The following is a 13,883-nucleotide window of genomic DNA, read 5'->3' as shown; positions in this document are numbered from 1 at the left end:
CCCTGAGCTACTGTGGATGTGTGTGTGTCAGTGCTTGAGCCCATAAATGGAAGCCTGTCTCTTTGAAGGGTGACCTCAGACAAGTGTGCAGCCCCCTCCGGTCCCCTTTAAGACTGCACGGAATTACATGTGCCATTGGTGCCAGTTTTGATCTGAACAGAATAACAAACCCTTGCTCAAGTGGGAACACGTCACCTGCCCTTCTCTGCCTCTCACAGTCTCACACTCTTGTTACCCCATGGGTTCATCTTTTGGGTCTCAGGCTTATTAACTGAATTTTTTATATTATCATAAACCCACTTTATAAACGTGCTGATACCCTGACTTTAAATACTCTATGCAGGTTTCCAGAGCTGGGCTTCCAGCCGCAGGTCTCCAGCAGGTCGCGTTAAGTTTGCAGATGAGCGTGGCACAGTGTATCACCATGCCTTCCCAGCCCGCCTTCCCCAAACTACTGCCTGATCCTCACATTCCATGAAGCTTTTCATTCCAGCACTGGTCGCTTCCAGCATCCAGCACTTGCTGAAGTTACCCTCCAAGCCCAGAGTAGATGTGGCCAGTATCACTCTTTAGTACATGTGTCTCAGTCTTGGAGACACACACACACACACATCATTGGACACAATGAGATCTGTGTCAGAGTGTAAGTGTGAACTACATATACATTCATATACATTTAAAAGGAAGGACTTTCCTTTCTGCTCATTGAGTTATTAGCCTAGAGAAAAACTGTCATTTTGTCATTTTGATCCATTTGATTTCCCCCAGTCATCCCCATTAGATGCCTTAGGGCTTCTGCAAGTTTACACAAGGCAAAGGATGACTTGAACAAGATACGAATGTTCAAAAGCCCCCAGGGGTCAATGTAAATTAAACACTTGGAACCCAAATTCATTATATTACTATTTAAATAGAGTTTATTAATTATTTGGTAAGGAGTAACCAGCCGGGAGCCCTCTCTCTCATTACTGTACCTCCAGCTGTTGGTCTTTGGCCATTAGTTGATAAGAAGTTACATTTGCTCCTCTTTCTAGTGAGCAGAGTGCATTCAAATACATGACCTCTTCTATTCTCATAATAACTCTGTGAGATGAATGTTGTTGTCATTTCTAATTTGTGGATGAGCACGCTGAGGCGGAGATCCCATGCCTGGCCCCAAGTTGCTCAGTGGGTAGGCAGTGGTCACGGGGCCTGAGCCTCATCTTCCAGCTCCAGGTCTAGTCCCCCTCTTCTCTTTCTTACTCCTCCTCTTCCCAGTTAGTTTTCTCTCGTTATAAAGGTCAGAAGACCCAAGTGTTTCCACCTCCTTCCCCAGGGACAACCGCCAGGTCTGGCCCTGGGTCTGGCATGTATTTGGAGACACCTTTGACACATAATTGCAGGAGTGATCTCTGGAGGCTGACTGTGGATTTTAGCCATTCAAGCTGTCCCATCTGTTTACCAGAAGACTTTAGAAAATGACAGGATGCCATCCTGCCAGCAGCTCGCAGTCTTCACCCGCATTCCCACGTGGTGTCCCGACGTTTGTGTGCCATCATTGTGTCCGTGTTTGATGTGTGGGGAAAGGGAGAATAAAGGACCCTTCCAAAGCATCTCAGTGAATTAGGCACGAGCAGAAGTCAAACCTCAGATCAAAGTTTTCCAAACTCATTCTATGGGACACAGTTCATTTTGAATTCCAGATTTTGAACAACTTCAGTAAGATTATTAATGCATATCCACAGGGAGTCATTAGTTCTTTAGGGACAGGAACGAGGCACTTGGATGCTAGTGCCAGCTCTGTATCTACCAACTAGCTGTGTGACCTTGAGTGAGTCACATGGATGTCCTGGAACCAGGAATTAAAGTAGATATTGGGGGGTCACTTCCAGTTTCAGTATTCCATGATGCTAAGGATTATAATTTACCTTGTGACTTGATGGATTTTTTTTTCTTTTTTTGAGACGGATTCTTGCTGTGTCACCCAGGCTGGAGTGCAGTGGGGCCATCTCAGCTCACTGTGACCTCCGCCTCCCGGGTTCAAGCTATTCTCCTGCCTCAGCCTCCCGAGTAGCTGAGACTATAGGAGCACACCACCACACCCAGCTAATTTTTGTATTTTTAGTAGAGACAGGGTTTCACCACATTGGCCAGGCTGGTCTCGAACTCCTGATCTTAAGTGACCCACCTGCCTCAGCCTCCCAAAGTGCCTGGATTACAGGCATGAGCCATCGTGCCCGGCCAACTTGATGAACTTCTGAAAGCAGGTCTGTGCACAGAAGCTGGCCCTGGGTTATTGTTTAGGGCGCACCAGGAAGGGCAGGACGCGGGTGGACATGCAGAGGCAGCGTAACAGGAGACTTCCACAAACCTCGCTAACAGAACTTCCTAGAAGTGGAGGCTGGGACTGAGAGCAGCCGCAGTGTGAGCAGGTCACCTAAGGGTCATGACTCAGGTGACACCAAGCTGGCGGAAGGAGGAGGGAGTTGAGACCTGGCACGAGATCAGCCCCAGGTTTATCAGGGCTGTGAAGGCCTAGTGTTGGGGCCACCTCGGTCATCAGCCAGCAAACACCATGAGGCCTGAGACGAGGGAGCAGGTGACACTCAATGGGTGGAGGGTGTGGCAGGTGCACATCAGCTGAGTTCAGTGCAGGTAAAGTAGGCTCTGGGCACCAGGGAGTGTTCAGGAACAGTGTGCCCAACCTCGGGGGGTGGGCAGCAGGGAGTGGGTGAGGAGTCAGCCAGATGAGCGGGAACTAAGCCCTCCCTGAGCTGGGGCCTGGCGGCTCAGAGGTACCTTACTAGTATGTGGTGAGGAGTCTTGGGAAGCCCTACAGAGGCCTAGGCAGCTGCTCCAGGGCTAGGCCCCAGAGCAGGGAAGGGGGTGGTCTCAATAAGAAGCCCTTGTGTTTGGGAGACTGAGCAGCTGTGGGGGCCTCCTGCTTCCCTTGGGGTGGCTCCAGGGTGGGGTGAGCCTGAGCACAGAAGAAAGAGGTATACATAGGTTTACATAGAGAACATACTCATAGGCCCAGTCCAGAGTTGCCAGGAAGGTGGAGGCCAAGGAAATGATGCAAGGACAGCTGGTGAGCAGCTGGTTCTCCCTGATGGAATGTGGCAGCTCCTCCAGTCCAAGGGTGCTCCCTCAGCCCTGGCCCTCCCCAGCCCACCCACACCAAGCCAGGCATTCACAGTCGGAGGCAAAGGAGTTGGTATCTTACCACTTGCTCATCACAGCGGTTAAAGCCCAGGATTCTAAATAACGGATCCCAAACTTCGGGTTTCTCAAGTTATCTCTAAGAATCTTGTAAATCATTTCAATTGTCTTCATTTGAAAAATAAGTACATAAACAAGTTTGCTGGTGACAGAAAGGTTTAGTGTCATCTCTCCAAGTCCATCCTCTCAGCGGTAGCCAGGCTGCACAGTGCATGCTTCTGTTAAACGACCCTTGTGCAGATGGGAAGTTGACATTGTCTGACCTCAGCATGTCAGACCTTGCATTAGGTACTTAGGTTAGCATCCAAATCCTCGCAAAATGTTTTTGGCTGTGTCCAGCATGTGTCCACACATGGGCCCTCAGCTGAGCTATGGAATGTATCTGCTTACCCCCTTTATTTAATTTCAACTTCTACAAGATTACAGTAGAAGTCTGTTTTCTTTAATAGGATTTTCCGTTGCTACATAGTCATTTTCTTTTTGTAATCACCACTCTGTTTTTCATCCTTTCTTATTTTAGTTACTTACTTGACTTCACAATTACTCTGAAGTTCAAGATATACAAAGTGGCCGGGCATGGTGGTTCATGCCTGTAACCCCAGCACTTTGGGAGGCCAAGGTGGGTGGATCACCTGAGGTCAGGAGTTCGAGACCAGCCTGGCCAACATGGTGAAACCCCATCTCTACTAAAAATACAAAAATCAGCCAGGCGTGGTGGTGCACACCTGTAATCCCAGCTACTCGGGAGGCTGAAGCAGGAAAATCTCTTGAACCAGGAGGTGGAGGTTGCAGTGAGCCAAGATCACGCTGTTCCACTCCAGCCTGGGCAACAGAGTGAGATTCCATCTCAAAAATATATATATACACACCAGGGTCACCCCAACCAGGATAACCGGACCATCAGCCAGATGCTGAGCGAGCGGTGGTACACCCTGGGGCCCAATGAGACGCAGAAATACCACGACCTGGCCTTCCAGGTGAAGGTGGCCCACTTGCAACAAGGACCGAAAGAAGTCCAGCTCAGAGGCCAAGCCCACAAGCCAGGGGCTAGCAGGAGTGTAACAAGGGCTCGTGGGAGCAGAGCATATCAGAGACGGGCACTGCCACTGCCCCTGGGGTGTCCTCTGAACTCCTGTCAGTTGCAGCCCAAACACTCCAGAGCTTGGATACCAAGGAGCAGCTTCTGTGGGGCAGAATGGCTGCACACAGTCAGGGAACCTGGCTCAGCCTGGCCCAAGCCTTCTCCCACAGGGGGGTACACAGCCTGGACGGCAGGGAAATAGACCGTCAGGCACTACGGGAACTGACACAGGTGGTGTCTGGCACTGCATCATACTCTGGCCCAAAGCCTTCTACTCAGTATGGAGCTCCAGGCCACTTTGCAGCCCCTGGTGAGGGAGGTGACCAGTGGGCAGCCCTGCTGCTGCCCACCTGAGCTGCTCATTCCCAGCACATGGCCAGTGAGGACATGGCGAGTGACGAGGAGCACACGGTCATCCATGAGGAGGAGGGGGTGATGATGTCATGGCTGATGATGGCTTTAGCACCACTGACACTGATCTCAAGTTCAAGGAGTGGGTGACCGACTGAGAGTGGGGACAACTCTGGGGAGGAGCCAGAGGGCAACAAGGGCTTTGGTGGGAAGGTATTTGCACCTGTCATTCCTTCCTCCTTTACTCCTGCCGCCCCTTGCTGGATCCTGAGCCCCCAGGGTCCCCCGATCCACCTGCAGCTTTTGGCAAAGTCTATGGTCCCACCCTGTCCTCCTCCTACACATACTCGGATGCTTCCTTCTCAACCTTGGCACCCACCTCCTTCTTACTGGGCCCAGGAGCCTTCAAAGCCCAGGAGTATGGTCAAGGCAGCAGAGCGGGCCCCCTACGGCCCCTACCCCTGGGGAGGGGGGCCCAGGGACGCCTTCCAAGGTGACCTGTTTCCTCCCAATGGATCCTGCCACCTTCTGGTGCAAGAGACCTGAAAGTGTGGGCGACCTGGAGCTACCAGGCTCCTCAGTCATCAGGGTCCCTCCCAACACTAAGGCTTTCCTAGGCAGGAGCTGGGCTGAGCCACCCGGGGGGCAGAGCCTGAAGAGAAACTGACTGGGCTTTCGGGGTCGGGGCAGAGGGAACCCCACAGACATGGATCCCACACTGGAGGACCCCACCACGCCCAAATGCAAGATGAGAAGATGCTCCAGCTGCAGTCCAAAGCCCAACACCCCCAAGTGAGCCATGTGTGATGGGGACAGCTTCCCCTTTGCCTGTACAGGTGGAGAAGCCGAGGACAGGCTCAGGGAACTGGAGACCGAGAAGGCGCTGTCCTCTTCACTGCACGTGCCCTGGACCAGTGCCAGCCCTGATCATGCAGCTCTTCCAGGCCCACTGCTTCTTCCCGTCCACTAGGCCACAGCCGCCCTCCAGGCCCACTATGCACACATCTTCCCCTCCAAGGTTTGTTCTGCCCCTGCCCTGACTCCCAGCCCTGTGGGGGTCCTGACCGCACCTCACCTGGCTCAGACTCTTGACGCTGCCCTGGCTGCCCCACCACTGCCTCTGCCCGAGAGTCACGTGAGGCTGAGAGTAGGGGCAGGGGCAACAGTGGTGCCAGTTGGGGTGCGGTCCAGTGGGAGGAGCCTCAGCCTCGCGGGCTGCTCCGTGGGACTGATGACTGCATGATCTTCTGGGCACCTCACGGATCTTCAACTGCAGGTGAAACGGATGCTGGTGGTGGGTGCAGGGCCGCTGGGAGCTGCTGCATGGTTCCCAGAGGCTGGACTGGGGCAGGTGCCAACTGAAGCTGCTGGGGCAGCATGGGCAGGATGTTCTGCACACAAACCTTGGAGAAGATGATGTGTGCATAGCGGGTCCACTGCTGCTGCCCCTGCCCTGACTCCCAGCCCTGCCTGACCCCACCTCAACCTGCTCAGGCTCTGGCGCAACCCTGGCTGCCCTGCCACTGCCTCTGCCCCAGAGTTGGGGCCTTGACAGCCTGGTTGGAAGGGGACACCCCAGCCCTGCCTCAACACCTGGGGGTCTCCATAACTACCACAGGCAGGTGGGCAACCCCAAAGATCCCAGGACTCACAGTACCCCCTGAGAACATGGACAGTATGTGGGGGTAGCAATGGAGGGCAGGATGGTTGTCTTCTCCCAGGTAAAGCCATTTAATCCTTTCAGTTTGGGATGGAGTAAGGCCTGCCTCTTTTTTTTTTTTTTTTTTGAGACCGAGTCTTGCTCTGTCACCCAGGCTGGAGTGCAGTGGTGCGATCTTGGCTCACTGCAACCTCTTCCCGCCGGGTTCACGCCATTCTCCTGCCTCAGCCTTCCGCGTAGCTAGGATTACAGGTGCATGCTACCACATCCGGCTAATTTTTGTATTTTTAGTACAGACGGGGCTTCATCATCTTGGCCAGGCTGATTTCGATCTCCTGACATCGTGATCTGCCTGCCTCCCCCTCCCAAAGTGCTGGGATTACAGGCGGGAGCCACCACGCCTGGCCAAGGCCTGCTCCTCTTATCTATACCCCCTACCCCTGCAGCTGTGCCGGGGGGAAAGCTGGGCAGTTTCCCTCCTCCGAGCCCCTGTACATACCATGAATTGTGGGACCTTCAGAGCTTTTCACTTTTCGGAAAATAGCTCCTGCTGGGCTACAAGATGGAGTGTGAAGAGGGCCTTGGGCCACAGGGAGGCGCCTGTGGACTAGGGGGAGTTCATGCACCCCTTCTTTCCCCAGAGGGGCTGGACTCAGGTGAGTATGGGGGTGGGGGCTCCTGCACTTCGACACAGGCAGCGGGAGGGTTTTCTCCCCATTCCCTCTGCACTCCCAACTTGAGCTATACTTTTTAAGAAAGTGATTCACCCTGCCTTTGCCCCCTTCCCCAGAACAGAACACGTTGATCATGGGCGATATTTTTCATTGTGCCAAAAAGTTGCCATGACCGTCATTAAACCTGTTTAACACCAAATAATAAGGAAAATAAAATAAAAAATTCGGGCATGGTGCAGAAACTCACTCCAAATAAATTTCCTACCAAAATATATAATGGTGGAAATATTCCAAAATTCAATATTTTGGGATTTATACACAAAAGATAAACAAATTAGAGGTCAAGAGGCTGCCGGAAGGGAAAAACGGGGCCTGGAAAGGCCGCTGTGAGGAATGAGCTGGGCCTAAAGAGGCCACTGGCAGGCAGTAGCTGAACTTGCCGAAGTGGCCGAAAGGCAGGAGCTTTGGACTGGGGAGGCCGCAGTGAGGCGAGAGCTAGCTGGGCGTGGAGAGTCCACTGTGAGGCCAAGGCCGAGGCCGAGGCCGGGCCCGTGCAGGCCTTCGAGAGGCAGGAGGCCGGGCCTGCAAAGGCCGACTGGAGATCAAGTTCTGCGCCTGAAGAGGCTGCCAAAAGTCAAAAGCGGGGCCTGGGAAGGCCGCCGAGAGCCATGAGCTGGGCTGGGCCGAAAGAGGCCACTGGGAGGCAGGAGGAGCTGGGCCTGGAGAGGCTGACTCGAGGAAGTTTTGCACCTGGAGAGGCCGCCGAGAGGACGGAGCTGGGCCCGGGGAGGCCAACTTGCTGCTCTTCCAGGCCCACTTCCAGGCCGACTTGAGGACGACTTGGGCCTGCAGAGGCCGCCGGGAGGCCCAAGCTGGGCCTAGAAGAGCCCACCAACCGGAGGCTGTTTGGGGCCTGCAGATGCCATCGGAGGGCAGGAGCTGAGCCTGGAGAGGCCACCGTGAGGCCTGAGCTGGGCCTGGGGAGCTTGGCTTAGGGAAGTTGTGGGCCTACCAGGGCCGCTGGGAGCTGGGCAGGAGCTGAATCCAAAGACGTTGTTGGGACCTGGAGTCGGCCCAGAGTCCGGCCCAGAGATGCAGCCGGGAGGAAGAGCTGGGCCCGGAGAGGACGCCGGGAGGCTGCAAGTGGGTCTGAGAGGCCAACTTGAGGAGGTCTGGCCTCCGCCTCCCGCATGGCCCAGCTGTTCCTCCTGGCTGCATCTCCCGCCTCCCAGCAAACAAGCTCTTTTGGCTCAGCTCCTGCCTGCGTTTGTAGACCCCGAAGTTTCTGCAACCAAGCTCTTCAGACCCACATCCCTTCTCCCAGTGACTGAACAGTCCCAGCTCCGGCGGGAGAAGGGCGTCTGCAGACCCCGCTGTTGCCTCCCAGGGGAGTCTCCAGGCCCAGCTCTCGCCCCACCGCGACCTCCCGGGCCCAAGTCCCTGCCTACCTCCCAGCAGCCCGCGTGCGACCCTGCTCCTCCCTCACGGTGGCCTGTTGAGGTGGCCTGAGCTGGGCCTGCCGAAGCGGCCGAGAGGCAGGAGGTTTGGACTTGGGAGGCCGCAGTGAGGCGACAGCTAGCTGGGCGTGGAGAGTCCGCTGTGAGGCAGAGGCTGGGCCTGTGCAGGCCTTCGGGAGGCAGGAGGCTGGGCCTTGTCGAGGCCTGCAGAGGCCACCGAAAGTCAAAAGCGGGGCTTGGGAAGGCCGCCGGGAGGCATGAGCTGGGCTGGGCCGAAAGAGGCCACTGGGAGGCAGGAGGAGCTGGGCCTGGAGAGGCTGCCGAAAGGCAGGAGCTTCACCTGAGGATGCCACAGTGAGACACCATCTGGGTCTGGAGGGTCCACTGTGAGGCAGAGGCTGGCCTGTAGAGTCCGACAGTAGACAAAAGTTGGGCAAAAGGCTGATTTGAGGAAGTTTTGGGCTTCAAGAGTCAGCCACGAGGCAGGCACTAGGCCTGGAAATGGCCTCACAGTCATGAATTGGGCCTAAATGGGCCAGTGTGAGGGAGGAGCTGTGCCTGTTGAGGCTGCTGGCAGGCAGGCAGAAATTTGGCCTGGGGCAGCTGCCATGAGGCAAGAGCTGGGCCTGGAAAAAGCCCCTGGGAGGCAAGAACAGGGCCTGCAGAGGCTGTTCTCAAGTCAAAGCTGGGCCTGTTCATGCCACCGGGAAGCAGAAGGTGGGCCTGGAGAGTTTGACTTGAGGAAGTTTTGGGCCTACATTGGCCGCCATGAGCTGGACAGGAACTGGGCCAAAAAAGGCTGTTGTGAGGCAGCAGTTGTGCCTGTAGACCCAGCCAAGAGAAAGAGGTGGGCCTGGAGAAGCCCCCATGAGGCAGAGGTTGGGCCTGTAGACACTAACAGGAGGCAGGAGCTGGGCCTGGAGAGGTCAACTTGAGGAGATTTGGGGCCTTCATAGGCCACCAGGAGGCAGCAGTTGGGACTAGAGAGTCTGACTTGAGTAAGTTTTGGGCCCGGAGATGACGTCCTGGGACAGGAGTTGGGCCTGGAGAGGCCACCATGAGGCATAAGCTGGATGTAGAGAGGCCAGTGTGAGGCAAGACCTGGGCCTGTCTAGGCTGCTGGGAGACAGGCAGGAATCTGGCCAGGGAAGGTTGCCATGAGACAAAAGTTGGGCCTGGAAAGGCCCTTGTGAAGCATGAGCTTGGCCTAAAGAGGCCACTGGTTGGCAGGAGCTGGGTGTGTAGAAGCTGCTAAAAGGTTGGGAGCTTGGCTTGGGGGGTCCACAGTGAGGTAGATGCTGGGCGTGAAGAATCTGCTGTGAGGCAGATGTTGGGACTGTAGAGGCCGACGGGAGGCAGAGGCTGGGCCTGGAGGGGCCACCAAGATGCAGGAGCTGGGCCTGGAGAGGCTGCAAAGAAGCATGAGCTGGGCCTGGTGAGGTCGACTTGAGAAAGTTCAGGGCCTGGAGAGAAGGCTGGGAGGCAGGAGCTGGGTCCAAAGAGGCCATTGTAACGATGGAGCTGTGCCTGTGGAGGCTGTTGTGAGGCAGTAGCCTCATCTGCGGAGACTGCCGTGAGGTAGGGTATGGGCCTAAATAGGCCATGGTGAGTCATGAGCTTGGTCTGTAGAGGCTGACTGGAGAAAGTGCTGGGCCTGGAGAGGCTGCCAGGAGGTAGGAGCTGGGCCAAAAGATGTAAGCACATTTGCATTTATTAGGCACTTTATTTCCATTCTTACACTGTAATATATAATAAAATAATTATAGAACTCACCATAATGTAGAATCAGTGGGCGTGTTAAGCTTGTTTTCCTGCAACTGGATGTTCCCACCTGAGCGTGATGGGAGAAAGTGACAGATCAATAGGTATTAGATTCTCATAAGGACAGCGCAACCTAGATCCCTCACATGCACGGTTCACAACAGGGTGCGTTCTCCTATGAGAATCTAATGCTGCTGCTCATCTGAGAAGGTGGAGCTCAGGCGGGAATGTGAGCAAAGGGGAGTGGCTGTAAATACAGAGGAAGCTTCCCTTACTCCCTCACTCAACACCGCTCACCTCCTGCTGTGTGGCTCCTTGCGGCTCCATGGCTCAGGGGTTGGGGACCCCTGCTCAAGTGCATCCAAAGCGACCCTTCCCACACCAGTCTTCACAGTGGTCAAGGGCAGCAACCACTTAGCTCCCAAGGCAATGTGCCTCAGCTGGCATTTCGTCACAATCAACAGTAAGCGGTAGCTTGAGTCACTGTGAGGTCACCTACTGGAAATCACCAGCATCCCATTTCCCACTGGCAAAGAGCTCAGCACTGCCCCCTGGGAAACCAAACCTATGCCCAAATTCCATCTGTGTGGGTTTATCTCCTGGGACCCTTCCTAACATATTAGTCAGAGTCCAATCAGGAAGCATAAACCACTCAAAAGTTTAAAGTGGTAAAATTTAATACAGAGAATTATTCATTATAACAGGTGAACAGCATAATGAGAGATTGGCTAGCACAAAGTAAAGAGAACTCTAGAGAATACAGGACAAGCCCAGGCCAAGCATGGTGGCTCATGCCTGAAATTCCAGTAATTTGAGAAGCTAATGCAGGAGGATTGCTTAAGGCCAGGAGCTAGAGACCGGTCTGGACAACACAGTGAGACCCTGTCTCTATCCAGAAAAAGAAAAAAGTTAGCTGGGAGTGGAGGTGCACACTTGTAGTCCCAGCTACTCGGAATGCTGAAGTTTGAGCCTGGGAGGTCAAGGCTGCAGTGAGGCATGATTATGCCACTACAGTCCAGCCTGGTGACAGAGCAAGACCCTGTCTCAAAGAACAAAACAACAACAACCGTTTACAGACAGAAAAGAAATAGAGCTAATAAGCTGAGGAAAGATGTTGAAATGTGACAAGTAAAGTAATATGAGGTCTTTTGTCTATGTAAAATAATCAAACAAAAAATGACTTACTAAATTATAATACCCTGTGCTGGCAAAGGTGCAGTGAAATGGGCACTTTCTTATACTATGAGGGGTGTTTAAATTGTGTATAAGCCTTCCCGGGTAAAGCCTGTCAATTTTTTAAAATAATGGAGACAGGGTCTCACCATACTGCCATACTGCCTCCTCCAACTCTTGGCCTCAAGCAATCCTCCTCTCTTAGCCTCCCAAAGTGCTAAGATTATAGCTGGGAGGCACCCAAAACCCTGTCAATTTACATCAAGGGTAATGAGAATGTCCATTCACCATGACTCACAGTAATCTTACTTCTGGGGAGACAATTCAATCTAAACAAAAGGTCATCTGTACACACACAGTAAAAATCTGGGAGTAACTGAAGACACAGTTGGTAAGTGAAATAAGAAACAGTTATAAGAAATTAAACTATGGTATCAATAGGCACCTGGTAAAAGGTCAGTTGATGTTAGCTGCTACTTTTTTGTTGTTTTGAGACAGGGTCTCACTCTGTCACCCAGGCTGGAGTGCAGAGGCCTGATCATGACTCACTGCAGTCTCAGCCTCCCTGGGCTCAAGTGATCCTCCCACCTCAGCCTCCCAAGTAGCTGGGACTACAGGAACATGCCACCACACTAGGCTAATTCATGTGTTTTTCTGTAGGGATGGTGACTCCCCCTTTGTTTCCAAGGCCTATCGCAAACTCTTGGCCTCAAGCCATCCTCCTGCCTCAGCCTCCCAAAGTGTTGCGATTACCAGTGTGAGCCACCACACCTGGCCAGCTGCTACTTTTATCAATAGTATTATTATTCCACTCAATTAAAAATTATTATTTTCAAGGCTATGCAACAGTATGTATCCTACAGCGTAATTGTAAAAACATATACAGTCGTCGTCCCTCAGTATACAGAATCAGTTCCAGCCCCCCATCTCTGCATATACCAAAATCCATGCTTACTCACGTTTCGCTGTCACCCCTCTGGAATCCACGTATACGAAAATTCCAAATATTAGTTGGGCATAGTGGCAAGCACCTGTAGTCTCAGCCACGTGGAAGGTTGAGGTGGGAGGATCGCTTCAGCCTGGAAGGTTGAGGCTGCAGTCAGCTGCGATAGCGCTACTACACTCCAGCCTTGGACAACAGAGGGAGACCCTGTCTCAGAAAAAAAAACAGAACAAAACAGGTTAGAAATTGTAATCTAACCCTAACCCTAACCCCTTAACCCTAACCCTAACCCTACCCCTACCCTAACCCTAACCCCTAACCCTAACCCCTAACTGCTATCCCCTACCTGAACCCTAACCCCTTAACCCTAACCCTAACCCCTAACCCCTAACCCCAACCCCTAAACCTAACCGCAAACCCTAACCCTAACCCCAAACCCCAACCCCAACCCCAACCCGAACCCGAACCCTAACCCCAACCCTAACCCTAACCCCTAACCCTAGCCCTAACCCTAACCAATAACTCTAACCCTAACCCCTAACCCTAACCCCTAACCCCTAACCCTAACCCCTAACCCTAACCCCTAACCCTAACCCCTAATCCTAACCCTTACCCTTACCCTAACCCTAACCCCAACCCGAACCCGAACCCCTAAACCTAACCCCTAACCCTAACCAATAACCCTAACCCTAACCCCAACCCCAACCCGAACCCTAACCCCAACCCTAACCCTAACCAATAACCCAAACCCCTAACCCAACCCTAACCCCTAACCCCTAACCCTTATCCTTACCCTAACCCTACCCTAACCCTAACCCCAACCCCAACCCCCAACCCCCAACCCCAACCCCTAACCCCCAACCCCCAACCCCAACCCCTAACCCCAACCCCAACCCCAACCCCTAACCCTAACCCCAACCCCTAACCCCAACCCCAACCCCAACCCCTAACCCTAACCCCAACCCCTAACCCCTAACCCTAACCCTGATTATTCAGGGCTGCAAACAGAAAGGATTTTGTTCACCGTCGATGCGGCCCCGAGTTGTCCCAAAGCGAGGCCGTGCCACCAAGGTGTGTGCTGAGAAAGCTGCTCCGCCTTTGTGGTGTGCCCCGGGTCTGTGTTAAGCAGAATGCAGCTCTGCCCCCGCAAAAGCACCCAGCGTGCCGGCGCGGGCACGCACAGGCCCACGGCGCCAGCGGGGGCACGCACAGGCTGGCACGACGTGCGGGGGAGGCGCGGCGGATGCGCAGAGAGCACGCCGCCGGGCGGGGGTTGGGTTGGGGTGGCGTGGTGCAGGAGCACAGTCGCACGCCCCTGTGCTGGGGAGGGGGGCGCGGTGCAGGCGCGGAGACGCCCGTCACAGCGGCGCAGCGCAGAGACGGGTGGAACCTCAGTAATTCGAAAAGCCGGGCTCGACCGCCCCCTGCTTGCAGCTGGGCACTACAGGACTCGCTTGGTCACGGTGCTGTGCCAGTGCGCCCCCTGCTGGCGACTAGGGCAGCTGCAGGGTTCTGTTGCTTATAGTGGTGGCCAGCGCCCCCTGCTGGCGCCGGGGCAATGCAGGGTCCTCTTGCTCACAGTATA

General features: G+C 54.2%; 1 protein-coding gene and 2 pseudogenes across 1 annotated transcript; 1 reads left to right on the top strand and 2 right to left on the bottom strand.

Moving 5' to 3' along the window:
• The first annotated feature begins 3,947 nt into the window (after window positions 1–3,947).
• LOC134729703 (protein capicua homolog) lies at window positions 3,948–6,221 on the top strand (annotated as a pseudogene).
• Window positions 6,222–7,095: 874 nt separating this feature from the next.
• Window positions 7,096–8,156, bottom strand: LOC134729702 (putative uncharacterized protein FLJ44672; annotated as a pseudogene).
• Window positions 7,096–12,605, bottom strand: LOC129394924 (putative uncharacterized protein FLJ44672). Its single transcript, XM_055104932.2, has 3 exons — window positions 12,315–12,605; window positions 10,195–10,252; window positions 7,096–10,101 (listed from the first exon to the last, which is right to left on the bottom strand). Exon 3 carries the CDS (start codon window positions 10,023–10,025, stop codon window positions 9,402–9,404), a length of 624 nt encoding a protein of 207 aa, XP_054960907.1. The 5' UTR covers window positions 10,026–10,101; window positions 10,195–10,252; window positions 12,315–12,605; the 3' UTR covers window positions 7,096–9,401.
• Between the last annotated feature and the right edge of the window lie 1,278 nt (window positions 12,606–13,883).

The sequence above is a fragment of the Pan paniscus genome, chromosome 21 (genome assembly GCF_029289425.2).
Source record: "Pan paniscus chromosome 21, NHGRI_mPanPan1-v2.0_pri, whole genome shotgun sequence".
Classification (NCBI taxonomy): Eukaryota; Metazoa; Chordata; class Mammalia; order Primates; family Hominidae; genus Pan; species Pan paniscus.
Note: the sequence above shows the minus strand (reverse complement) of the source record. Positions and strands in the feature narration are given on the sequence as shown.

What these genes read in the sequence shown, in the direction of transcription:
- LOC129394924 (XM_055104932.2), bottom strand. Translation starts at nt 10,025, where the DNA reads ATGGCCTATTTAGGCCCATACCCTACCTCACGGCAGTCTCCGCAGATG.